Source organism: Dermacentor silvarum, chromosome 4 (genome assembly GCF_013339745.2).
Source record: "Dermacentor silvarum isolate Dsil-2018 chromosome 4, BIME_Dsil_1.4, whole genome shotgun sequence".
Taxonomy (NCBI): Eukaryota; Metazoa; Arthropoda; class Arachnida; order Ixodida; family Ixodidae; genus Dermacentor; species Dermacentor silvarum.
The window spans coordinates 171066050-171092781 of NC_051157.2; the positions used below are offsets into that span (position 1 = coordinate 171066050).

The window sequence follows — 26732 nt, forward strand, 5'->3', positions numbered from 1 at the left end:
AAACGATCTCCGAAAGCGTTATCGCATTACAAATATTGTCTCATTACCACACACAAAAAGTTTGTATTCGGGCCTTAAGCAGTATGGAAATATGTGTAGGGAAATAGTTTGATCAGGCACCAAGACAAAACGGTAATCTATAATAAGAAACTGGCAGCGGATGTCGGAGACGCACATACCATAACGCTCGTCGGCCGCGGTTGCGTAGCCGGCGTACCTTGCTGAGCAAAGGTAAGTTCTATTTGACAACAATAATCTCAAACGATATATCTCGTTCATACAACTAGTATCGCGAGATCTTGCGTGACTCGGCACCGGACGCCTCGAAGTGCACCGCCGAAAGAGTTCCTGAAATTGTGTGAGCCCAGGCACACCGCTACAAACACACACGGCTGTATACGCCAACGTCTCCGGTGCCGAGTGGTGCGACATTGCAGAATGGATACCAAGAGAAGGGAAGTGCAGTCGAGGACGGCAGAAAACTAGGTGGGGTGATGAGCTAGGAAATTTCCAGGCACAAGTTGGAATCAGCTAGCGCAAGACAGGGGTAATTGGAGATCACAGGGAGGGGGCTACGTCCTGCAGTGGACATAAATACAGACTGATGTTGTTGATTATGATGATGATGATGATTATATAATAGTTGACCATATAGCAATAAGTCCTCTACCGTTGTCTTCGTTTTCGAACTTGGCAAATTTTCAGTGGTCTCAGAAAATATGTTCATTAAGGATTTCAATGTTGAGCAGGTTATCCATGCTATTTGGCGTATGACGTTTTCGTTCTTACACTTCGGCGTTTTCAAGTGAAGCTTGTATTGCCTCACTCGTCTCGGCGTCGGTGCTGATAAACGTACGAAAAAAATCCAAGCCGCGCGAAAATGTAAGTTGCTGGTCGGGCTGCGGAATCGAACCACCGAGACCAGCACGCTAAACGATTAAGCCATTGTCGGTTCATCATACGCGCCCTTTAAAAAAGGTTTTATATGCATGACGAAGTAGACGGGGCTCCCGCAGCTGGCGCGCGCGATCACGCAACACCCCCAGCCAATCACAGGCGTCCCCTACCTCCGGAGGGGGGAAAGGGTGTGATTGCGTTTTCGCTCGCCTCGAGCCCGCCGTTTCCCGCCAGTTCAGGCCCGGCAGTCAGATGGGGAGGCCGCCTTTGATTTTTTTCTTCCGAAGACCAAGCTGTGTTGATGGAACGGCAGCGCGTCCGTGAACCTCTCACATGTTCAAAAAACTAACCAACCCCTTCCCTAGGGTAAGACAAGCTTCGCGTGCACCCCTGTTTCCGGTAGGGGAGGGGTGTAAGTCTTCTTTAATAGAATGTTTCATGCTCTGATATTGTTTAGGTATGCTTTATTGCTTTCACATCCTATAAGTTTATACATTCACGAAACCTTGATACCTTATGTGCTTATAGCGTATTGCCGTCAGTAAATGCTTTCTTTACCATGCCTTTGGCGTTATGGGCCTTGCGCTTTCGTTACAGAAAATAAACATTACTGATATGTCTTCGCATATATAGCGACGAATGCATTATATGGAAAGCATCTGAATTTATTGTTAAGTATGGGCCCTCCGACTTACCTTGTCCATAAGATCCTTAAAATTCTGTAGCGTGAATGTGTTTATATTTCGAAAATGTGACGGTGAATTTTCAGGCTGCGTATGGCAAAATTGCTCGTGCACAATAATATGACGTATATATATGGTCGTACAATTCAGCTGCTTTAAACCGATGTTAAGTGTTTTTTTATTTGCATTCGTAACGCAAACGTCAAGTAACGTTAATTTGTTAAGTAGAATAGATGTTTGTTGGTATATGGCACATTTGAAGCTGTTCGCTTTAAGTAAATGGGCAAGTTCAGTAGCCGCATAAAATGCGCCTTAGATGTCTAAGATGTCTATGCGTCTCCTTGCGAAAGCTAGTGAAGTTCTCCTAGCATGATCCGCTGTGTGCGGTGGTCATTTAGTACGCAGACAGCGAGGCACACTGTTCAAGGACGGCAGCCCTGTTGGTCTTTCCGGATTCAGTCTTGGGTAATGAGTCCAGGAAGAAGACACCACCGTAGAGGTGCTGGTGCACGGCAAAATGTTCTGCGTCAATTGAAAACAAACAGAAAAAGCCTATGTCAACAGAGAACTAAAAGTAAATTCTTACCGGTGTACAAACCATTCCAAAACTGCAGGCGTGCCAGGTATCATCAATGAAATAACTACGCCTTAAGGCGGCATACTCGGTGTTTTACGAGATATGCCTTCGACATATAGACATATGCGAGGTATGCCTCGTCGAAATCATTGACGCAGCTCTTCTAGTCTTTTTTACCATCGAAATTGGTCATTAGGACTCTTCAACACTACCTTCGTACGGTACTTGGTTTTAAGTAGGCTGGTTCGGAAAGCGTCTTTCAGCCTCACCTAACTGCGACACTAAAGCATAAGTTTGAGAAAACAAAACGGCAGGACGTTCACAAACTGTCAAATAAAATTGCTTTCTTCATTTGTAAACGATGTCGAAGACAATTACTAAGAGCACACATAGTCCTTGTATTAGTTGGTGGGCTAGTTAGGGAAACTACTGGAACACAGGCGCATACAGGCAGATATACAAATGCGTTTGTATTTATGTACACCCGTGAGCAAAAGTATACACACCACAGGTTAGCCGAAAGTACTGAATTTATTTGTATTTCAGATGGAGAGACTGAAATTGACGAGTGCATTGGATTGCTTGCAGGGCCAAGTTTCTACTGAAGTCCACAATTTCAAATTAGATTTATAGGTGAAGGCGAAAGTCGGCCTTTTCGTGAAATCTCCGCTCCGTATACGTTTGATCAGGGCAGTGCATACCCGCCGGGGTGGCTCAGTAACCTAAGACGTTGCGCTGCTGAGCACAAGGTCGCGGGATCGAATCCCGGCCGCGGCGGCCGCATTTCCATGAAGCCGAAATGCAAAAACGCCCGCGTGCTTGCGTTGTAGTGCGCGTTAAAGAACCCCAGGTGGTCAAAATTAATCGGGAGCCCTCCACTACGGCGTGCCTCATCATCAGAACTGCTTTGGGCACGTAAAACCCCAGAAAGAAGAAGAAGAACAAGGTAGTGCATATCTCCATGCCTGTCTATAATCGTCTTCCCCAACCGCTTCACTCAAAATGGAAACCTTTAAAATGTATCCGGTGCTCCGCGGAATTGAACTCGCGTCTCAGGAGCTCCTCAAATTAAGAAGCAACTAAAACGCCTTAGTGAGCTGCACCAAGAATGCACCGGCATGTGCCGTTCTTCAATGAAGCTATTTTATGTTTACTTTTGTCACTGGGTGTTTGCCGCCATAAGTTCATTAGTCGTTAGAAAGGACATTAGTGAACATGAGCGCAGCTGCGAGAAATTTAGGTGAGTCCAAGTGATGCCTCGCTACGCAGAGCGTTGGTGATTTTGAGTCCCAGAGAGGAGGGTTGTGTTGTCAAGCTGTAAAGGAGGAATGTAATGCTCGCATTGTAGCATCTGCTAATACGTCAGCATGATTATTTGGGATGAGGCGTATCAATTCTCTGAACTAAACTGCATGCGAAGAGGCTGGAGACATTAAACATTATCGTTTGCCTAGCCCGAAATACCGAGGTGAAAAGGACGCCCTGCTGGAGACCCTGCAAATGCAGCGGCTTCCGCATGCGCGCCTTCAACACCTTTTGTTATCTGAAGGCTAAGTTATAGCCCGTAAAGAAGCTTCACGTCTTCTTGCATTCCTAAGATAGGCTGGTATGGTGGACCCGTGGTGGCTCCGCAACAACATTGTAAGAGATTTGCTCAGACGGAGCAATCTCCGAGCTCGATCGTCAGACTGAACCCACCTGTTGTTCTAACCCGCCACCATCGCACGATTGTGGTTACTTAATGCTGCGATGCTGGCGGTCTGGGTCCTCAAGAAGGGCTCCGTTTCCCTGTTGCTGCGATGGGGCAAGGCGTTACCAATAGGGCCAGTGAAAAACTGAAACGTCCTATGTAGGTGATTCCTTTTTGGCATCAACGTCCACCGTACTCTTCACTATAGAGCACGAGAAGCACCGCTTCAATTTCTCAGCTAAAATTCGTTGGACCTTCCTTCGGTATCTTTGCCAGGGTGCATCATATGCCGCGAGTGCTTATACATATGTGCTGAAAACTGTTTTGGATTATCAGTTCTCAGTCGTTGAAGGGAATCGGTTTGCAAATTGCCAGCGTCAACACGAAAATATTCTCTCTGATTCCCTGGCGTAGGAACTAAAAAAAGTCGCAGTTTCGCCCCAAAAGCGAAGCATAGGTTGCGTTAGCAGATTAGTACAGCTATAAGCAGTACGGATAGTACCTTTATCGGCCGTATAAACTTGTAAACATTCGCTTACTAACAAAATAAGAAGCATGGTGTCACTGGTTAGTCATTTAGTTTTAAACGACTCATTTCAAAGGACGCAAGCATACGTTCAGGTCCCTTGAACAGGTGGATACATCTCTAATATAATTTATTATTCAGCTCCAAATTATCCAGAACTGTAAATATTGTTCATGTGCTGTAAACACAAATGTACTGGTATATTAGTCACGCTTATATCAAACAGAACGATAACTGTGTAACGGCCAAAATCTTCTGTGTATAGGTATTTTCATCGCGCGAGGACCAAAGGCCGCGCGGCGACTATATCCTCCCCTGGTTTCTGCGAGCAGGCGCGGTCTTGCTGGAATGTTTTGCTGTCGCGCGCTGCGCTTCAATTTGGAGAGGTCCTTGCTCGTTCTTTGTGAAATTTACGCCATATCGGTTCATACAAGTTTGTAGAAGTACCAGTGTGCAGCCATCCGATGCAGCACTAACTCTAGTATGCGGAAATATCTGTTGGCTGCGCAAACATATGACGTGCATCTGATGCCACAGGTGTGTATTTGTGAAGAACTTTTTTTGGCTTTATCAGTTCTCAGTCGTCGAACGGAATTGGCGTTTGTAAATTACACGCGTGAATGTGAAAATATTCCTTCAATCTGGTCCGCTATATTGTCACGTAGTAGTGACGCTGAAGAAAACAGTCGTAAAACTGTATAACGAAACTGATTCTTTATTGGGCGAACCTGTGCCCACAAAAGCAAGCTACACTCAAAGCACAACGATAGCGGCGAACACAGTCGGCGATCGTCGAAAATCTGATCTGCGGTGAAATGCGCCGGCTTTTACACATGAGTCATCCAATGTTCCAGATTAATCCATGGTACTCGCAGTGTCTTCCAGAAAGTCCTAGACAATTCGCGTCGGCCATACAATCAGATAACAATAGCGTCGGTGAAAACAGGCAACGAAAAGAAGCATCGATAACGTTCTAGAAACTTCCGATACAGGCGCGTCCTGCGCCGAGCGATAACGTTTAACATTTGTTAGCCGGTGGAAAGCGGCCACCGGTGAAAGATAAACATGTATACGTGTCAATATGATCTCTATCTTTAGGAACTGAAGTCGCAGTGTTGCCCGAAAGGACGAAGCATCGACTGCAATAGAAAATTAGCAGACAGATATAAGCAGTAGAGATAGTAGCTTTATCGGCCGTATAAGCTTCTAACCATTCGCTTACTCACCAAATTAACAGGCATGGTGTACCGTGCGCACAAGCAAAGATAAACACGTCTCACTCGATGACGGCGTAAACTCGCTGTCAAAACACTGGAATGAGGAAGAGTGGCAGCACAAGCGAGTGAATTAAATGGCGAGAACACAACTAACACCAAGCTATGGGTCCTCTGTGCACCTAGACTCTGTACTCATCGCAGACCGCTTTAAAGATAGAGACCGTGCTATACGGAGTATCCACCATTATAAAACATTTGCAGCAACCACCGGCATCGTGTTCACGCGTTTGAAGCCTAGAAGAGTGGAAATTACTAAGTTGTGTCGGCGTTAGCTTCCTGTAGAGGCTCATGGCTTTGCTCAACACAGCGGTCACTGTGGTTGGTGAACCAACATGACACATATAAGCTTTGTGCTTCGGCATTACCTTTTTGAACTGTGAAATAGTTGTATCCAAAGGGGATCGCATAAAACTATCCGACGGCTATTTGTGAGGGTACATTTTTCGTAAGACGGAGGATTAGTGCACTGTAGAGGACGGGAAGAACAATAATGAAAAAAAGTCTTCTGCTACAAAAAAGAACACGGTCTAACACCGCAATAAGACTTCGCGTGGTCAGGCCGCATGCTTCGAGCATGTGGTATATAAACATACAGGTTTGTAACCCAGCATCTGCTGCTGCTTCAGACAATCATACAATGCGCTGCTGGTTGATCGACCACTCACCAACTGTGATTCACATTGTACGGTATACTGTTAATACTAAGCGCAACTATTTTATTCGGGCATGGAAACCTCACACAGTAAATGAGGCAGTCACGCAGTGATCAACAGATAACAATTTGAACAGTTGTCAAAGTAAACGCACAGCTTATTCCATGCAAGAAAGGTACCCACGCTGTTACGATCGTCTTATCTTTCGTTACTACTCATTTCTGCTAAACGACAGCTTAGAAGTACAGTGAGAATTTCGCGGTAAGGTTGCGTCAGCGAAATCATAAGAAATACACGGCAGGTCGCCAAGGCTGATTGTGGGTTCAAACGCGCGAACACATGGCGCTGAGTGCTCAATCCGCCTCAATGTCGCAGGAACTACGACCATGCTGACTTTAATCACTTGCGTACACATGACAACCGTTCACCACGAAGATGATGCCTCATCATAATAATTAGACAAACCAACTTCACTTTGGGGGTGAGCCAACTTTAAATTTGGATATGGGCCAACTGAACTGACTTGGCAGCAGCGGGGCAGCTGAGGAGCACGCTCGCTAAAAGTTATCTTCCTATTCATGCAGCCAAGCAGCTCTTCGGCTATCAACACCAACGGAGCGGAAACTATCTACCGGCCATTGTGACGTCAGGTGCCTACGTCGGTGCAGGGATCGTTGCAAGGCTCCTTATGCAGGGTGCATTGCTGTGACAGACCACTTGGCAGCAGCGGGGCAGCTGAGGAGCACGCTCGCTGAAAGTTATCTTCCTATTCATGCAGGTTGGACTTCGTTCACATATTTCAGCCCGTTTCTTTCTGTGTTTTATCCTTGCTGCCTTTGCTGTTGCCAATATCTGTGCATGTTGTGCCTGATCTATGTTCTTTTTTAACTGCACTGATTGAAGTAGAATGGCTCCTGGTCTAGATGAACTCCGAGAAGAATTTAAGAAAGAACTGAAGGAATTAAAAGGGACAATCGAAAGAGACCTAAGAAAAGAACTCAATGAGACGAGAAAGGAACTCGGAGACATGAAGGAAAGTATTTCTTTCCATGACAAAATGTATGAGGCAATGAAGGATGTAAATGAACGACTCCTAAAAGAAAATGGTGCGCTAATGAAAGCAAACGCAGCTCTAGAAAACGAATGCAAATCTATGAAAAAGATGTTGGAAGATCAGGAGCAGAGAATCACAGGGAGTGAGCAGTATTCCAGAAAGTGCAATGTGGAGATTAAAGGAATCCTGCAAGCAGATCGTGAAGATCTAGTAAAGACTGTTTGTCAAGTTGGCGTTCTCGTGAATGAACCACTCATTCCTGATGAAATTGAAGTGTGCCATAGGGTCAAGGGTCGCAACGATTCTGAGCCTCCCAACATAATTGTTCAGTTGAAAAGCCGTGCCAAACGTGACAGCTTTCTCAAGAAAGCCAAGAAAATGCGCCTATCAATGTCAGACCTCGGCCACACATCTTCCTCTTCCATATATATTAATGAGCACCTTTGTCCAGCACTAAAGAGACTCCTGGGCATGACCATTCAAAGAAAGAAGGCACAAAAGTGGAAGTTCGTGTGGACGAGGGATGGCACAATATTCGCAAGGAAAGATAAGCAATCTAATGTGATCAACATTCGAAGTGATCGCGACATTGATAAGATTGTGTGACATGGCGCGCGTTTTAGCCTGTACTTTTTTTCCTCTGTCTTTCAATAATGGCGATACTGCCTGAAGATGTAGACAACATATTTAGTTTTCATGACGTCAATGGATTGACGTGCTTCCATCTAAACACACAATCAGCTGGAAATAAAGAAGATAACCTTTGCGCTCTGTTCAATAGCTTTAACTTTTCCTCTGATGTACTCATGTTAACAGAGACGTGGTACTCTTCGGATAGTGACCTCATCAAGCATGCAAATTACAATGTTTTTTATGTTAACAGAACAATCAGACGTGGTGGTGGTGTTTTAATCTATGTAAAAGATAATATTGAATGTCAACTGCTTGACATTCATGACCTGTATGACAGATGATATCGAATGCCTTGTTTTAGTGTGCCAAAAACTTATCTTAGCGGTAGTTTATCGCCCACCAGGTGGAAATATGAATAACTTTTTTCTCTCAATGGAATCTGTTTAATTATGTAAACCAAAAGCAGCATATGCTTGTTCTAGGCGGCGATTTCAATACAAAAATGTTACAGTCCTCAATTATGACACACAACTTTAAAACACTTCTACACTTACATGGATTTACTAATGTTATTTACGACGCCACACGCACCACAGAATCGACGAATACCTTGATTGATCTTTTTATAACCAACCAGCCAACGGACACAGTTATATCCGCAGTTTTTCTTCCCATATCAGTTATCACCTTCCAATATTTTTATTCATTAAGCCTCACAAATGCGGCGTTAATTATTGTTCATCCATTAGAACAGTACAGAATATTAATCTACACAGTTTAGACAACTTTCGCTAAAGAATAATTTTGATAAATTGGGATGCCGTTACTCGAGCGAAGACATCAGATGAGGCGTATGAAATTTTTATTCGTAAGTTTGCAGAAGCTTATGCCGAATCATTTCCTCTGAAAGAGATAAAGAACGCGCGTAATTCGCGTAAGCCATGGATGACTAGAGAGTGCATAAAGATGGTAAGAAAAAAAGATAAACTTTTCCAAAGGTTTTTAACATCGCACAGCCCAGATAATTGGGCTATATTTAAACAGCATCGAAATAAAACCAACGCCTACCTGCGAAAAACAAAACGCGCACATTTTTGTGGTGCTTTTCAGCAGTATGAAAAAAACCAAGCCCGATGTTATGTGGAAAAGGATAAACGAATTGATGGGTCGCTCACATTCCACAGAAACTATTAAAGAATTAATGCTAAACAATGTACCCGTCAAGGGTTCAGAATTGAGTGAGTCATTTAATGATTTTTTACGAGTTTAGTGGTCAGTACGCATTACCCAGAGGCAGCAAACGAAATAAATAAAAACGATAGCAGTATATATCTCAGTCCTACAGATAATGAAATCTTTGGTATATTTCACTCCTTTAAAAATAGTGCAGCTTGTGACATAGATGGAATACAGATAAGACCAATTAAATATGTAATAGACAGTACTTTTACCACATCTTTGCAATATTTATAACTTAGCGCTCAGTTCCGGCGTCTTTCCAAGGAAAATGCAGATATCAAAAGTGGTTGTGACATTTAAAGGAGGTGACAAAAATAACTTTTCTAATTGCCGCCCAATTTTCATATTGCCCACTTTTTCTAAAGGCCTAGAAAAAAATTTTGACAAGATTAACGAAGTTCACTAATAAATTCAATATACTCAATGACGCCCAGTTTGGCTTTCGCAGTGGCCGTTCCACAGAACTTGCACTTTTAACTCAGAAACACTTCATTCTCAGAGCATTCGAGGAAAAGCAATCAGTCATAGGCATTTACATAGACTTCTCGAAGGCGTTCGATCGACTGAATCATCAAACACTGCTAATAAAACTACAGTTGTACGGTGTTCGCGGTTTACCATTCGATCTCACAGCATCATACCTCCGGAATCGCATGCAACGTGTAGAAATCAATGGATACTCATCTTATGTAAACCCGTAAATACAGGGGTTCCACAAGGGAGTATTTTAGGTCCCTTATTGTTTAATCTCTGTATAAACGACATGACAAATATTCATAAAACACCTAAATATGTCTTATATGCAGATGATACGACACTATTATTTCGTTCACAGAATTTACATAATACAACTAGTGACATAAACGATGTTCTCAAAAGTCATAGCACGTGGTGCAATTTGAATTCTTTGCAAATAAATGTTAACGAAACAAAAGCTATCGTATTTTCACTACCCCAAATAAATTTCTCACTAACAGACCCCCTAGTTCTGGATAATTCCGTGATAGAGATTGTTGACACTGTCAAAACTCTTGGAGTTTACTTTCATAAACATTTGTCGTGGGATACACATATCAACCATCTCGTTGCCCACATTTCCAAAACCGTAGGTGTCTTCGCAAAATCACAATTTTTACTTCCGAGTAGTGTCAAACTACAGCTGTATCATGCATTATTTTCGTCTCAAATGAGCTACTCTTTTCTTGTTTGGGGCACTACGTCACTAACAAACATAAATAGATTACACGTACTGCAAAAGAAAGCTATCCGTCATATAGCTGGAGAACACTACAGAGCACACACAGGACCGCTATTTACACGGTTTGGCGTGGTTCCTGCTCACAACTTCTACGCATACAATTTAGCCTTCAGATACAAACAATGCCTTAAATTTTCTGATGGAGCATTACGTACATTAGCTGAACTTAAGGAAATATCTCACCTTTACCCTTTGCGTAATACTGAAAAGTGGATTATTCCATACACTCGATTAAATATGAGTGAGCAGATGCTTTGTTACAGACTGCCAAAACTCCTAAACTACTTGATTGAACATGAAATATTCATTGAATCTACCAGTAAGAAAACACTAAGAAATTTTTTGTATCCGTTGAGTAGTGCACATTTGTGAAAATATACGTTTCTTCTCTTTCAATTTTATATGTTTCTATAGTGTAATGAAATTCTGTACTAATGTAATGAAACCAGTGTAATGAAGAATATTTAATGTTTCTCTTGCTTCAGAAATGTAACATATGGTGTTTCGTGTTCTTTTCTCTTGTGTGTATGCACACTAAGTGTTTTTTTATATACATATAAAAACAAAGGGACACGGAATTCTTTGTTACCGTAATAACGCATAATGAGTGTTTCTTTCTTTTGTGTGTGTGTTCCACATCAACTGCTTTGCTATATGTCTTGTAAAGGGGGCCTGAATCCCCGTCAAGTGAACAGAGTTTCACTTTTTGTTCAGGCCTCCTCCATTTTTTTTTGTGTATCTCAAGAAAAATGGAATAAACTTGAGTTGAAAAAAAATTGAATAGAATTGAAAAAACTAGGCGGCGGGCCAGCATAAATTTGGGGTGCGCCAACTTGACATTAGGTGTGGGCCAGCTCGAAATTTGTAGGTGGGTCAACCTACATTTTGGGCTACAATTTGAAATTTGGTGTGGGCCAACTTCAAATCTTGGGGTGTACCAACTCTAATCGGGGGTAGATCAATTTAAATGTGGGGGTGGTTCAAACTGATATTAGATGGTGAGCCAACTTAAAATCTGGCGGCATGCTTACACATACTTAGACAACTCCAGTGGAGTTTCTGTGTGCTTTTCATGTGTTTGTGAATCAGTGCATGTGGCGGCTCGCCGGAAGTGCACACGAAAGCGTGCAGTATTGGGAAAGAGCACGTTGATATGTTGTTGCTTTTTTCAACCTTCTAGTCTTAGTAAACAGGAAGTTTACTATGACTTAAAGTGTAACACATTTTTTACAGTATTAGCATTGTGCAGTGGCGTGTCATCTCCTGTCTGGTGCGTTTATCATTACAATTGCATTTTTCAGTGAATAGAGCCCAGCAGCCCACTCCACTGAGAGCTGTTGGAACTTTCACCATTGATTACTTCACCAATTTCATTGTTCAATATGGCCGTCAGTTCGTGTACGGATTGTGCAATGAGCAAAATGCCTTAATGAAACGCATTCAACTGTGCTCACCGTTTTTTCGTGGTACAATAAACAAAAAATGCTACCACAAGAACAGAAAGCTACTACTGTAATAGTTTGATGAGGTTCCTGCCCCTCTAGAGAGTTTACATCGAATTGCATTGTGATTTTCTATCTGAATACTTGTCTTGCATTATCATTTCTGCAATATGCTTATCAAGTTTTATAGTTGCTTCCTGAATGGAGAAGTGGTGTTTCGCAAAGTATTTTGTGGTTAATATTTCTGCTTGCATTGTCATTACCTGTCCGAAAAATATAAACAAATTAAACAATGCCTACGACTTGACTGGGTTTTGAAGTGCAGACTGGTAACGGCCCCTTTCAAGCGTTCCTAAACTCCTCTTTATTCACCATGGGCATATCGAGCTCGGTGGTGGCGGCCCCAATGAGTATTTTGGGCCTTGTCACAATGGCATTATTCATCTCAACAGGCGGCAAAAAGTACGGGCAGCACAACTGCCCGAAAACGGGCAACAGGGGCAATTCACTCAGTGTGCCTGCATTGTTATTATTAGTTCAAGTGGCTTAATTAAATCATCAATGACTGGGCTGTGGAGTAAACTAAGCCCACGATGTCTTTTTGTTGTCGCTTAGCTGTATTTATCGGCTTTTAGGGGCATACAATGCTCAACGACGGTCGCAACATGACTGCTTCGGCAGACCTCAAGCTTATGATTGCTTCTCAACGTGCTTTCATAGGTATTATTCATGTCAACGTAACACTTCGAGAGAAACTGTTCAGATGCCTTTCTCAAAGAAAGACGCACCGGCCCGGGTATATCCACAGGCTTGGCGCTTCGAGCACTTGTTCTGGACAGATACAAGCCAACCGTATGGACCCCTGTACAAAATCGATCCATCTTGTGAATTTTATATGCCGCGAGTCCTCAATGGACGCGAACAAACATGCCTACACCGCATCAGACCCAACGTGGCCTACACGAACTCCTTCAGGTGGAATATTCAACTGACGGACTCGCCAGCGTGCTGTAAATGTATCGTCCCCTCAAGACCTGCAATATGTTCTGTGCGACTAATTCCGCTACGCAACACCTGCAACGGGACTCGAGCATGGAACAGCGGCACGTTCTCGGCCCATGGCAAAGCACCACCTGCACGTTGCGCGCAACGGAAGCGCTGCTGACGTGTTAGCTGGCCATGAGCCTTAACCAAACTTTGTAAATATCTATACAGTGTATATCTGTTTGTTTTTGAGTGTATGTGCTGTTGAATGTTGATCATTGTATATATCGGAAAGATCACTCATCACGTGGAGTAGCATGTCAGGGGAACAGTCAGGCTAACATCTCCAGCATACCATTAAAGCTTCTACCTCTCATCTCAACAGGCAGGAATAATAAGGGCAGCGGAATTAACTACCTGTAAACAGGCAATAGCGGCATGTCACTATGCCTGCGTTGCTATTATTTTTTTTCACATGGCTTAATAAATTTACCAATAACTGTGCTGTGGAATAAACTGAGCCGACGGCGTGTTTTTGTTGTCGCTTAGCAAAACTTATTGGCATTTAGGGGCATGTAAAGCTTCACGATGGCTCCAACATGGCTGCTTCGGCTGACCTGACGCTTATGATTGCTTCTCGCAGTGCTTACATTCGTATTATTCGTTTCAACTGGCTGTAAGAAACACCAGGGGTGGCACAACTACCTGGAAACGGGCAACAGGGGCACGCCACTGTGCTTGCATTGCTATTATTTCGTCAAGTGGCCTAATGAAAATAACAATGACTGTGTTGTGGTGTAAGAGCCGACGGTGTGTTTCGCTTATTACTTGACCGCATTTATTGGTATTTAAGGCATGTAAAGCTTGACGATGGCTCCAACGTAACTGATTTTGTGTTCGTTTCTACATGGACGCTGCCAACATTGGCTTTCAATTTGGCCCCCGCTGCTGCTATTTCACCACGGGGTCCGTCAACTACACAATCGCAGCCCGAATAAGCATTTTGGTCCACACTATGCTAATGATCTCTATAATCATTCTCTTATTCGCAAAAATTCCCTGAGCCAGATAAGCAATATAAACAATGCAACCACAGAATGTGCTCTGGTGCGTAGGCCACTAATAGAGGCTGTTAACTTCGCGTTGAGTACTGCTATTTCACCATTGGGCCTGTCAAGCTCGACGGTGGCTGCCCGAATGAGAGTTTTGGGCTCCACAAGCTTATTCTGGGTTAATAGATGTGTTTGTATGCAGATTTGCTAGAATTCATGTATGTTTCCATCCCAGTACTTAAAATAGGCACGACGTGTGCAGGACGTTGCTTTTTCAGGATGTAGCTTGCATAAAAAGTGATATGCCATCAAATGAACGGTCAACTTGTTTTAGAGGTACCAAGGTGGATCCAGGTACATCGTGTGCGAAATCTTCACTGCCCCAGTCATGGATCTTGACGATGAAACAAATGATGTTGATGATGAACTGTCCTCGTTATATATGCGTCCGTGTTTTGCATACCTTCGTTTCCGCACCCTAAGCTTTACTAAAAGTTTGCTGAGGTTTCGGGCGTTGAAAAATTATTGCATGGGGTACTGATAGTCACCGACACTTTTCCATCGGGCACACCTCGCATGTCCTAGCATAGCTTTTATAACAGGAAGCTTTACAAGGCTACAAGCTTTAACTTCAAATTGATTCACTGGTCTGTAAACGCTAGGCGGAGTTCCGAAAAAGCATGCAGCCTATACTGAATATATACACTACTCAAGTCTCTGCACGCAGTGAACCTTTTTGTGACTAATATTTCCTAATGCGCCAACAACGATCTTGAAAGTCTTGAATTTTCCATTTCTTCACCGTGTGAAGAAATAAAGACAAAAGACAGCTGCTTGGTCTTATAAAACTGAGATCTAACAGATGTTAAAACATTTTCTGTTAGGCAAGGGTTCAAAAATGTAAGTCAACTTGGGAGAATGAACGATGAAGAAGCACGACAGCACCGTAACTTTACCAAGAGCAGCGGCACGCTTTAATTCACTTCTACGTGATCACATCGTGAATTGAGTTCTGGGGTTTCACGTGCCAAAACCACGATTTGATTATGAGGCACGCCGTAGTGGGGGACTCCGGATTAGTTTTGACCACCAGGAGATCTTTAACGTGCCTCCAGTGCGCAGGACACGGGCGTTCTTGCATTTCGACCCATCGAACTGCGGCCGGGGATTCGATCTCGTGACCTCGTGCTTAGCAACGTAGCACCATAGCCGCTAAACCAGCGCGGCGGGTGATCGTTTCGTGAGTCACCACTTAGGGGTCAACATTAGAAATGCCTATTAGTGCGTGAATTCTACTCTAAGCAGGCACCTTGTCGCTGAGTTTGCTAAAACACTCACACTTTACCTATACAAAGCGACATGTGCCACAACACCTGTATTCAATGACCATTTAAGAATAAGCCCGGCAAGAGTCTCCTGCTAATTTTGCTTAAATATTGCGTTCAATGTAGCCACTAATACAATACTGTCTACATTTTCAATAGCTTGCCAGCAGGAAGCCAGCGTCACGCAGGTTCCACAGAGCGAAGAAACGAAGGAGGTGTGCGGCTTATCGGCATCACGAAGCCCGAAGAATCTTCAGGACGCGCACCCAATGTATTTTTCCACAAATGTAGCTTACCAACAATGGTAGATTTAATTCTGTTGGCCAAATCGACGAGGGCTTTGTCATCCGTGTTTCGAGGTACAACGGCGGCTGCCGGTGCCTCTCCGTACTTTGGGCTCGGTATGCCAACTACGCAGACGTCCTGCAGCACTCGGTAATGCTCTGCGAGCAAGGTTTCTTCAAGAGCAGCGGGCACCACCTGGTTGTCCATACATTTGATCATTTCTTTAAAGCGCTGAACGAAGTGTATGCGTCCTTCCTCGTCGTAGTAGCCGGCATCTCCTGTGAAAAGCCAACACGAAATTTGAAATACGCTATTGTAGTGCTAAAAAATTACCATAACCCTTCCATTGAGCGTCGCAAAAAATACCTGACTTGCACCATCCTTCGACGTCAAAAAACTCCTCCGTTTCCTTTGGTCGCTTGTAGTAGCTCTTCATTACATTCGGCGCGCGGTAGCGGATCTCGCCCGTTTGATATGGACCGAGTCTTCTTTCTGTCATCTGGTCGACGATCTACAGGAAGAAAGAGAAAATAGTTATGTATACTGTTACTTTAATTCAAGGGCTACTGAAGTCTGTCGTTGATTGCGTCTCCGAATTTATTGGCCTGAAACTATACGGCGATTGAAATGGTTCCTTTGGTTTCACAGGCACTCTTAAAGCAGACACGTCCGTGCTTAGGGCGTGCGTGTGTTGTGAAAGCAGTTATATTGCTTTCACGCATAATTGAGTTATCGCTTGGTTTTTTCACAAAATTACAGTTATCGAGCTACCCCGATGTCTACAAGAAGGCATACAGGGACCTGTTATGGCTGCCAAACATTAGGACTTCATATTACCGGCAAACAACTACCCAACGGGTACTCTCGATATGTATATCCCCAAAAGCGAGTACATGCATAATATTCATGACTTCATTGACGCCAATTAGAACTGCCATGGTTGCTTATTGGCTATGGTGTTGGGTTCGATGTTGGGTTCAAGCACAAGGTTGCGGGATCAAATCGCGGTCACGGCGGCCGCATTTCGATGGGGGCGAAATGCGAAGACTACCGCGTACTTAGATTTAGGTGCACGTTAAACAATCCCAGGTGGTGCAAATTATTCCGGAGTCCCCCACTACAGCGTGCCTCATAATCAGATCGTGGTTTTCGTACGTAAACCCCATACTTTGTATTTTATATTGCAGTTGTTAGGACCCTACTAAACATCCTGTCGGAAGTCTCATCCATCCATTATCTTAAATTCGTTCTTATCTGCCTGCTTGCCTACAGATACTTTCCCAGTAACAATGTCGCATGGAGAATTCTAGAGGCAGAAAGTATTTTTTAACATTTGTCTGGTTTGCGTACTGCCTTTTATTTCCCAATAGTTATGTTCTTTTATGACAAGTATTCCACACTATTAACACCTAAATTCCCTCAGGCTATGTCTAGGGAACTGGCTTTGCATACACAACAAGAAAAGATACTTCATTCATAAAAACAATTACGGACATTTATATATGAAGCAAAGTACATCAGAGAAAATCTGGGGCGGCTAAGTGCCATAGGAATAGCGAATCCAGTAACAAATAGGTTTGGAAGGATATAGCATTGATATGCGTATTACTTAAAAGATAAGTTGATTTTGTTGACATGAACCAGAAGGCAAGAAGGTGTTTATTTATGCCTAGTCGATACAGCAATCGCACCTGACAGAGGCATGCGTGGTTGTCTCATACCACAGGCAGTGGGATCTGCCGGCTTTTTAGGCGAAGTTGTATAGGCTCACAAGTTTCGGCGGCGGTGGTGGTAGTGGTGTCACGCTTAAATGTTGGCCGATTCTGGTGACAGTGCAGAAAGGGTCCAAGCGTAATAGCACATACCGCTATGGGCTCGGGGACGCGTAACGCGTCCTTGAACTATTCTTGTCACACATGGGACCCAAAAGGACAAAACCACCAGCCCTTCCCCTGTACAGAAAATGGGGGTAAGCAAAGCTTGTCGTCCGATTCTAGCGTGAGAGCTTCCGAAGCCCTGGCGAAACGTGAGCGAAGAGCCGCTGATCACGAGTTGGGGGAGCGCGAAGTTGATGCCAAACGTCAGCGAAGAGTTACCGACCCTGAGTTTAGGGCAAACTAAGCGGCAACGCCTGCCACAGTTTCGCCGTGCCACCAAGCTTCGCTTACCCCCATTTTCTCGACAGCGGAAGGGCTCTGAATTTTTTTTATCTGGGCACAGTAGCACTTCAGGCATGCGATCGTGTAACAATCAGTTCGTCTTCCTTGTGCAGTTTTCGTCGGACAGCTTCCCGCTATCAATGGAAGCACTCTGCGCTTCGAGGAGAGCATCAATGTGCAGGTTGCCAGCGTGACGTACTAAGATGTGCCAGTGATTGCGTCCTGTACATCATCGGAGCTGCTGCGTCGTCATTTACCGTTATCCCACATGGTTCAGTCGGTGCATGATCAGCACCCAGCACCAATCCATCGCTCGCCTACAAAAGACGATCAACGCACTCGATGCTTCTTAGGCACGGCGGCACTTCATGAATAACAGTCCGTTCGTCTTCCTTGCGCAGGTGAGGAAAGAATACAGAAAATGCATGCGGTCGGGCGACCTTTTCTTGCTGTCGTGCCTAAGTGGCATATGTCGTGTCAAATTGCTCTTGCAAATATACTGCTCGCGGATGCAGACATCGACGCGAATCGAGGACTTGCCAAGGACCAAATCGCAAGTTCCTTAAAGCAAATTGCCGCGGATATTTAACTCGTCAAGGAAAAGCGGCTGGTTGATATAGTTAAAAACTAGATTTAACTAGACTCGAAGACAAGGTTTGCTTTTGACCACAAGAAATCGTCAACATGAAGCCCGCATATGAAAGCTTAAAAGGTATATTCGACGACCTAGAAAATTGGAGTAGGCGATTCAATTCTTTATTGCCTGCCCGAAATTGATGGACAGGTGTGTGAAACTCTAGAGCCAACAGTGAACAAAACTGCTGTTGAATACCACTCTCAGCTCAAACCCGGTTTCTAACGAAGGCATACATCGTCTAGGAACAGCAGAACAAATCAAGAATAGGCCAGTAATTTTCAAGTTGCTAGATTTCAGGCAGAAACCAACCATACTGAATAAAGGCTGCAAACTCATAAACACCAACTTTTTAATCGGAGAATATTTCTCCCCAAGAATCAGAGACATTAGAAGGAAGCTGTGGAATAGAACCAAAGAAAACAGCGAGAAGAACGAGAAGGTATCGCTACCATTCGATACATTGTTCATTAACGATCGAGCCTTCAGTTGGGACGAAGAAAAGAACGACAATGTCATTTTTCATTAAAGGAACGAGGCACCACTTTAGACCGCAAACACGCCAAGCTCGTCAACACGTGAAACTCACGCCCTAACCATTTTGAATGTTGATGGGAGCAGCGTTTCGAACAAAATAGAGGCTCTGGAAAGTTTTCTACTCGAACATGATGCTGATATAGGGGGGGTTACGGAAACGGGGCTGATCATTTGATGAAGTTGGTCTTCCTATGTCATTATTCGTGAAGACTCACCTACCTGGGATGGTAGCTTCACTTTACTCAACAAAATTCGCGTTTCGTACTTGCACACGCACTTATTTATCCCGGAAGCTTTGCTGGGTTCTATATGTCGCACTAGAATATCGGCTGTCCCTCTTTGCTCTCTGATCCACATATCTACCAACAAATGTATTATTGTAAATCGAACATAAGGGTAGGTTTAACTGGAGGGCTCCTTCATAAAAGCATATGAAATCGGCAATCGTTTTCCTGTGCAACCACTGTTCCAAATTTGATCAGTTATGTTGAATTTAGAGGAAAAAGTGAATATGCAGTAATTTCAGATAGCGACATTAAGAGGATAAAATAGAGCTGGGCAGGCCATGTAATGCGTAGGATGGAGAACTCGAACATGATGCTGACATAGTGGGGGTTAGGGAAACGTGACTGAGCACTTGATGAAGTTGGTCTTCCTATGTCATTATTCGTGAAGACTCACCTACCTGGGACGGTAGCTTCGCTTTACTCAAATAAATTCGCGTTTCATACTGGCACACAGAACGGGTACCAAAAGAAGGGACGTGGAGTCGATCACGGCAGAAAACTAGGTGGGGTGATTAAGTTAGGAAATTGGCCAGCGCAAGTTTGAATCAACTAGCACAAGACAGGGGTAATTGGAGATCGCAGGGAGAGGCCTTCGTCCTGCAGTGGACATAAATATTGGCTGATGATGATATGCCGCATACTGGCTGTTGTGTTTTTCAGATTGTCCAGTTATATCTTGATAATAGTTCAGCCGTATATTAAGAATAAATATAAAAGAACAGGACATCTGTAAGACACCTTGCAGCATAGCATGTTCCAATATTCTGGTGCACATTGCAATACCCTGTTCTAAATTATTTAATCTAAGAGGGTATAGAATTCCGTAACCAAGCATTCAGTGATTTTTAACCAACGAGACGCTCTTCTGATTATTATCTCTACCTTCCTTTCTTTCCTCCGCTTTGCCTAGAAGCTTTATAAACATATCTACCAAAAAATATGTAATTGTAAATCGAACTTAAGATTAGCTTTAGCTGGAGGGCTCCTTTCTAAAGGCATATGAAATCGGCAATCCGTTTTCCTTATTAACCACTGTACTAGATTTGATGAGGTATGTTGCAATTAGGAGAAAAAGTTAAAATACAGTTATTTCAGACAGCGAATTTTATTTAGGCTGTCTGCGTATTTCACAAAGTTTACACAAACGTTAAACTTCCAAAAACAATACTTGCAGTAAACAACTATGTGCCTCAGCAACTGAAAACGATATCGCAATTCCGTAAATGGCGCATAATAGTACATTTAAAGAGGGCAACAATGATACCTTTGGAGTTGTAAGTTGGGCTAGTGGCTTCTGCGCCAAGTGCATTATAAAAATTGCCAGGAAGAAAAAAAAACACTGAGAAAGGAAGCGATTGGACAGAAAGACGCCAAATTCTGCTATCACTAACAGTCATAGAGTATTACCCTTCGTCTTCTTGTCTGCCCTGTCCTTCTCATTCACAAAGTCGGCCTTCCACCTTTTATGGTCGTTACACAGCCCCCCCCCCCCTCTCTCACCTTGATCGCCAACCCTCCTGGGTTGATAATGCACCACGTCGCCGATCGATGCCATCTCAGTCGCATTATGTGGTTCACTGTATCAAATTGGCTGGCTCTCTTCAGCACTCTATAAGGACCCGTGAAAAGAGATGTTGAGCCTTACCAGCCTCTTCGAGCCAGAATAAAATCTGCTTTTATGTCAGGTACATTTGTGGAGTGAGCACGGTCGTAGTTACGCTTCATGGCGGCCTTATATTTCTCGTACGCTCCTACCGATTTCTCGCGTTCTTGGAGGGCTAACACGTTTGTAAGGCCAAGTAGGTGATCAGCTGGAAGCCAGATCAATTTGCCATGTTAAGCGAAATATAGAATGCATCCCAAAGTAGTTGCATGAGAGTGGTTATGATGATTAGCAGCCGCTTCAAGGGCACACCAAGAACCACCTCAGAATTCCGGATTGAGTGTGATAAACAGCCTGATATCTCATATCGCTCTCTCGGCCAGCCCGCTGGCTTCCGGATGATAGGGTGCAGCAAAAAGAAGTAGTATATTTCGTTGTTCAGTCCATTGTTTCAAGCGCTTGCTTCTGAAAGCAGGGCCATTGTCAGCCAGAATCACTCTGCCATTTTTTTAACATTTCACGAATGAGTTGCGATATGACGCTGTTGGCATCTTATTTTCCTACCCTACATGCAACTATTCTCGTGCATTCGTCGATGGCCAATAGAAGTGCTTGTGTAGTTCTGTTGTCATTCCTGACAGTTATATCGAAATATCCTGCTCATTGCTCCAGAATAAGGTTAGCTTGATTTTTCAGTATGTTCTCCAGAAACCGTTGCGGCCACCATAATCTGAGGAGTCAGTGGTAAAGCTGCAAGGTTCTTGCGACCATGCGTGTTAGGAATGTGCAGTCTACCATTCTTGAAAGCCATATCTTCGGTGCATCAAAAAGATGTTGGTTCACAAACCTCTCGGTATTCAGGGTTATCAGTAGCCTTGACATTGCGTCGGCATCCGGCACCTTCTCTCATGGCCTGTGAGCTACGTTGAACGCGAACTGCTGTATTTCACTGACCCACCTGGCCAGTCTCCGTTTCGGTTCAGAAAGGCTTAGTGTATAGGTCAAGGCTTGATTGTCAGTGAATAATCTGAAGTGTCTTCCTTCAAGGTACGTTCTGAAGTGCCTAAGTACCATGAATACAGCTAGAGCCTCTTTTTCATTAGTCGGGTAGCTGATTTAAAAAGTTTTACGTGCCAAAACGACGAACTGATTATGAGGCACGCCATAGTGGGGGACTCCGGAATAATTCAGACCACCTGGTGTTCTTTAACGTGCACCTAAATCTATGTACACGAACCTCTTCACATTTCGCAACCAGCAAAATGTGGCCGCCGTGGCTGGGATTCGATCCGGCGACCTCGTGCCGCATAGCAACCAGGGCGGGTAGTCGGGTAGTTGATCTGTGCCTTGCTGAATGCATGTGAATATTAACCAATGGTTTTAAGTTGTCCTTTGGCGGGCTCGTTCTCGCCCCTCTTCTCCCCTTTGGTATAGTACCGCGCATGTCCCGTAATGTGGTGCGTCAGTGTTTAGATGAAACGGCTTTGTGACATCTGAAATAGTGCCTACTGGGTAAGATAATATTATTCTCGCGAATTTCTGATATGTTTTCTCACACTCCTGTGTCCACACAAATTGAATATTCTATTGCGTTAGCAATATAACGGACCTCTTCTTTAACGCGTAGTCCTTGATAAACGCTCTGAAATGTCCTGTCAGGCCCAAGAACACGCGGACCGAGTGTACGTCACATGGTTTTGCACTGAGATATGCGTTTAACAGACTCTTCGTTTGTGCTCTTTGTAAGTCCATCGAAGAAGCTCCCCAAGAAAACCACAGCTTTTAGAATTCGCTTTTCTTCATGTTGATCTTCAGTCCGGCTTCACTTAGTGCATTTAACACCTTGGACAAGTGTGAGCACTGGTGGTCACGTGTTGTCTAGTAAACAATGATGTCATCCACTTAGACGTTGCTAAAGTTACCCGTGAAATCATAAAGCACGTTGTTATCATTCGTTGGAACCATACTCCAGAATTCTTCCACTCAAACGGTAACCTGTTATATTCGAAGACATTGAAAGGAGTGACAAAAGCTGTTGAGTGCTTGAAGTATACCTTGAGTAGAACTCTTCAGTATCCCTTGCAAAGATTGGTGCGGCAAAACCAGGAACAGCCGCCTGTTTCATCGATTCTGTCATTGATTCTTGGCGTAGGGTAGGGAAATAAAGATGTCTGACGGTTCAAAACCTGTAGTCAGTTCACAATCTAAATGTTCCGTCGTCTTTTGCCACTATAGTAATCGGCGACGCAAACGAAGATGTAGAGGGCCGAATCATCCAAGCGTCGAGCAACCATTGCAATTCTTGGTTCAGTTATTTCTACTTTTCGTGGGACATTCCCTATGGTTTCTTCCGGACAACGGTAGGGTGCCACATAGCTTGAAAGGTACCTTTGAAACCCTGGCCGCTGGTGGATACTGTCCGACGCATATTTGTTCTGGATACTCGTTCGAAACCTCTTTATTTGGAGTTACTAGCTTTGCTTACACTCCAGCAGCTGTATGTATTGTTTCAACAGAGTGCTCCACTTCTACATCGTCGCGCCACGAAATATTTATTCTCATCCTCTTCATGTTAGGACGAACCAAGAGAAAACTGTATGCGGCACCCTGTACAATAAGGGCCTCCATCTTCGTGACTTGGAATCCCACGCATACCCTAGCCCATCGGTCAAGTATTCGAGAACTTCTATCCTAGCTGCGCGCGTTAACAACCTTGCCGATGAATGTCTCTTCCGGAGTAATCAGTCGGGGGATGACAATGCTGACCGACGCCCCGATTTCAACTAAGATTTCAGTTGGCCTTCCGTTGACGGTCATTTAGGCATAGAAGAAACTTTCGGATGACTTTGCCAAATGAACAGTTTTTTTTCGGCGCTGCCGCGTAGACTACAGTGGTCTGATTGTCCCTGTCGTTTTGCGGGTGTTTCCCTTTGAAGGTAGATTCTTGGACTGGGGTGTCGCCCCAAGAAGCATTGTAGCGAGAGCACCCCTGGTCACACGTTAAGATTGTGGCAGAGTATCGGCCATCGGTGTTACTTGTCTGGTTGTAGGGTGAGAACACATTGCTGGAGAATGCAATAGTTGCCCTAACGTCGCGGGTGGTCAAGGAATAACTTCCCCTTGAGAATTTTTCGTCATCCCATGAATTATTAGCGAGACTATCCATGATACATATTGGTTTGAGTCGGCAAGTTGCAAGAGTCGTCGTTTTTCAAAGTAGTAGTCGACAGCTGTTCCTTCTTGATGCTTGATAAAAACTGCCTTGACCCAGCCTTCAACAGAATTCAGGTCAAATGCACAAAGGAGAAAGTTTTTCCATTCGACCCATGGCTCCGATGCATGGTTTGGTATGTTGAAATCTAACCACGTTCTAGCGTTTACCGTAAGAAAACGACGCATATTATTGAGGCGATGACAGTCATCATTGAACTTATTTTGCGAGCATGCGTATTAAAAAAAATGGCCGCATATCTACTTGCTTCGCTGCAATTGACGTCGAAAGACGATACTCTTCTGCCGCCCCTGATACGTACCTCCCTCTCTTCTCTCCCACCCCTCACGCTCTTCCCCTCCCCTCTCACTCCTCCCATAATGGATGCAATGGAGCTTTTGCTGAATTCAATTCAAATTTTCCGCGTTGGCCCTGCTCTCGCGCCATCTCGCGGGACCTATTATTACTGTTTGCTTAAAGCCGGCTACAGAGCCGCGGCTTCAGTCAGCTTCTTTTTAACGCGTAGCGTCTCGTCGACAGCGTTTCTAACGCGTTGATTTTTCATTTACTAACGTAAAAAACCGTCCTACGTGTATTCTTAATTAAATTAGGCTGCGGATCACGGTTATGCACATATCATCATCAGCCTATATTTATGTCCACTGCAGGACGAAGGCCTCTCAGTGTGATCTCCAATTACCCGTCTTGCGCTAGCTGATTCCAACTTGCGCCTGCAATTTTCCTAACTACTTTATCACCCCACCGTAGTTTTCTGCGGTCTTCGACTGCGCTTCCCTTCTCTTGGTACCCATTCTGTAACTATAATAGTCCACCAGTTATCCATCCTGCGCATTACATGACCTGCCCATGAGGAGGAGGAAAAAGAAGAAAGGAAAGGCAGGGAGGTCAACCAGACGCACGTCCGGTTTGCTACCCTACACCTGCCCATGTAATGCATAGGATGGATAAGCGGTGGACCATTAGAATACATATGTACACCCGTGAGTAAAAGTATACGGACCACAGAATCGCCGAAAAAAACTGAATTTCTTAGTCATTTTCACGCATAAACTGAAATTGACGAGTGCACTGGAAAGTTCGCAATGCCAAGTTTGGATTGTTGTCCTCAATTTCAAGTTTCATTCGCAGGCAATTGAAAAAAAACGGCTTTTTTCGCGCAGCCCCTGGTCCGTATACTCTTGTTCGCTGGTGTACATATGTGGACCATATGTACATATATTTTGCCTCAAATAGGCCTGAGGTTTCCTTTGCGCTGAATAATGTTGACGTGCATGACACCGTGCTACCAGTGCTAGTAGCTTAGTTGGTATTGGCCGGGCGGTTGAATCGAGCGACAAACAGACAAACTAAGTTGTTGGCGTTTAGGTAGCCCAATAACGACTATGGTCGTTAAAACTGAAGCAAGACCGACAGTCTCGATTGCGTATCGTAAAACAAAAATCAGTAACAACTTCTCGCACTGCTTGCCTTGGGGACTTGAATGCTGACGTTAAAACCCTCAACAGCTGTACATTTGGTTGCATTTGCTATTCCTGCGTACGCAAAAAGGTTTCGCAGAATTAGGCTAACTCCTTGCTCCTTGGTTGTCATTGCGTCGTGGCTACTTGACCTGTGGACCCATTGTTCAAACTCGGTCGCCTGCAGATCAACTCTGACTGAACCTTTGGAGCCTATTTCTTCAAGGGTTATGTTAGCCTTGTGAGCCAGGAACGTCAGAAGTACGGTGTGTTGACCTGTTCTTGAGTGTCCATGGCAAGGTCTCCGTCTTTCTGGCATGTCTTGGCGAATAGGTGGCCGTCTTCATCGGGCCATCGTGAACAACATCCACAGAGTCGAAAACTGCTACTGCGACAAAATGTAATGTTCCGTGTATTCTGCCATCACTAACGGCCGTATGGTATGGTATGGTAGTCCTTATCTGATGGCGCGCACCCACTGCGGGAGATTGGCCAAGATTTGGATGGAATAAGGCAACCTTTGTTGATACTCCGTCTTCTTCTCTGTCCTGTCCTTCTTTCTTCTCGTTCACTAAGTCGGTCTTCCTCCTTTTATGGTCGTTGCAAACATGTTATTGTAAATCAAACTTAAGGGGAAGCTTTATCTTGAGGGAACTTTTCTAAAGGCTTACGAAATCGGCAGTCATTTTCTGAGCAACCACTGCATGAAATTTGATTAGCTATGTTGAATTTAGAAGGAAAAGTTAAAATGCAGTGATTTCAGAAAGCGATTTTTTATTTAGGCTGTATGCTTTTTTTTTTGCAAAGCATACAAGAACGTGGAACTTTCAAAAAACAATACTTGTAGTATACAACTCTTTGCCTCAACAACTGAAAACGATATCGTGCTTCCGTAAACTGCACATGACAGTACATCTCATGAGAGCAACAATGATACGTTTATAGCTGTACCTTGGGCTAGTTGATTCTGAGTTAAGTGCATTATAAGAATTTCCAGCGAAGAAAACACTAACGAAGGAAGCAAGTGCGCACAAATACTTTGTTGACGCCAGCGTCTTTCCACTTGCTTGCTTCCTTCCTTAGCGTTCTTTTAGATGGAAATTCTTATAATCCACTGAACAATAATACATCATACGCCACCCTCAAATATACCACAAATTTGTGAATGTTGCATTTGCAAAACACTTCGATACACTGAAACAAATTCACTTAAGTCGTGAGTTCATGCACCAAGTTTGTCTGCCTTTG

General features: G+C 43.9%; 1 protein-coding gene and 1 long non-coding RNA gene across 6 annotated transcripts in view; one reads left to right on the forward strand and one right to left on the reverse strand.

The window, feature by feature from the left end:
- Positions 1-1352: 1352 nt before the first annotated feature.
- Positions 1353-26732, reverse strand: part of LOC119450772 (long-chain-fatty-acid--CoA ligase) — a 288333-nt gene continuing 262953 nt past the window's right edge. For 4 of the 5 annotated variants that reach the window (XM_049666211.1, XM_037714276.2, XM_049666210.1 and 1 more), the window contains 3 exons: positions 15942-16086; positions 15587-15853; positions 1353-2102 (listed from right to left, as the gene is read on the reverse strand). In XM_049666211.1, coding sequence (XP_049522168.1) covers positions 1975-2102; positions 15587-15853; positions 15942-16086 — 540 coding nt within the window. In that variant the 3' untranslated portion in view covers positions 1353-1974. The remainder of the gene's footprint in view (positions 2103-15586; positions 15854-15941; positions 16087-26732) is intronic. The other variant, XR_007466547.1, reaches the window with a different exon arrangement.
- LOC125944844 (uncharacterized) overlaps positions 15586-26732 on the forward strand; it is a 216943-nt gene continuing 205796 nt past the window's right edge. The window contains exon 1 of the long non-coding RNA XR_007466548.1: positions 15586-15649. This is a non-coding gene — a long non-coding RNA (uncharacterized LOC125944844). The remainder of the gene's footprint in view (positions 15650-26732) is intronic.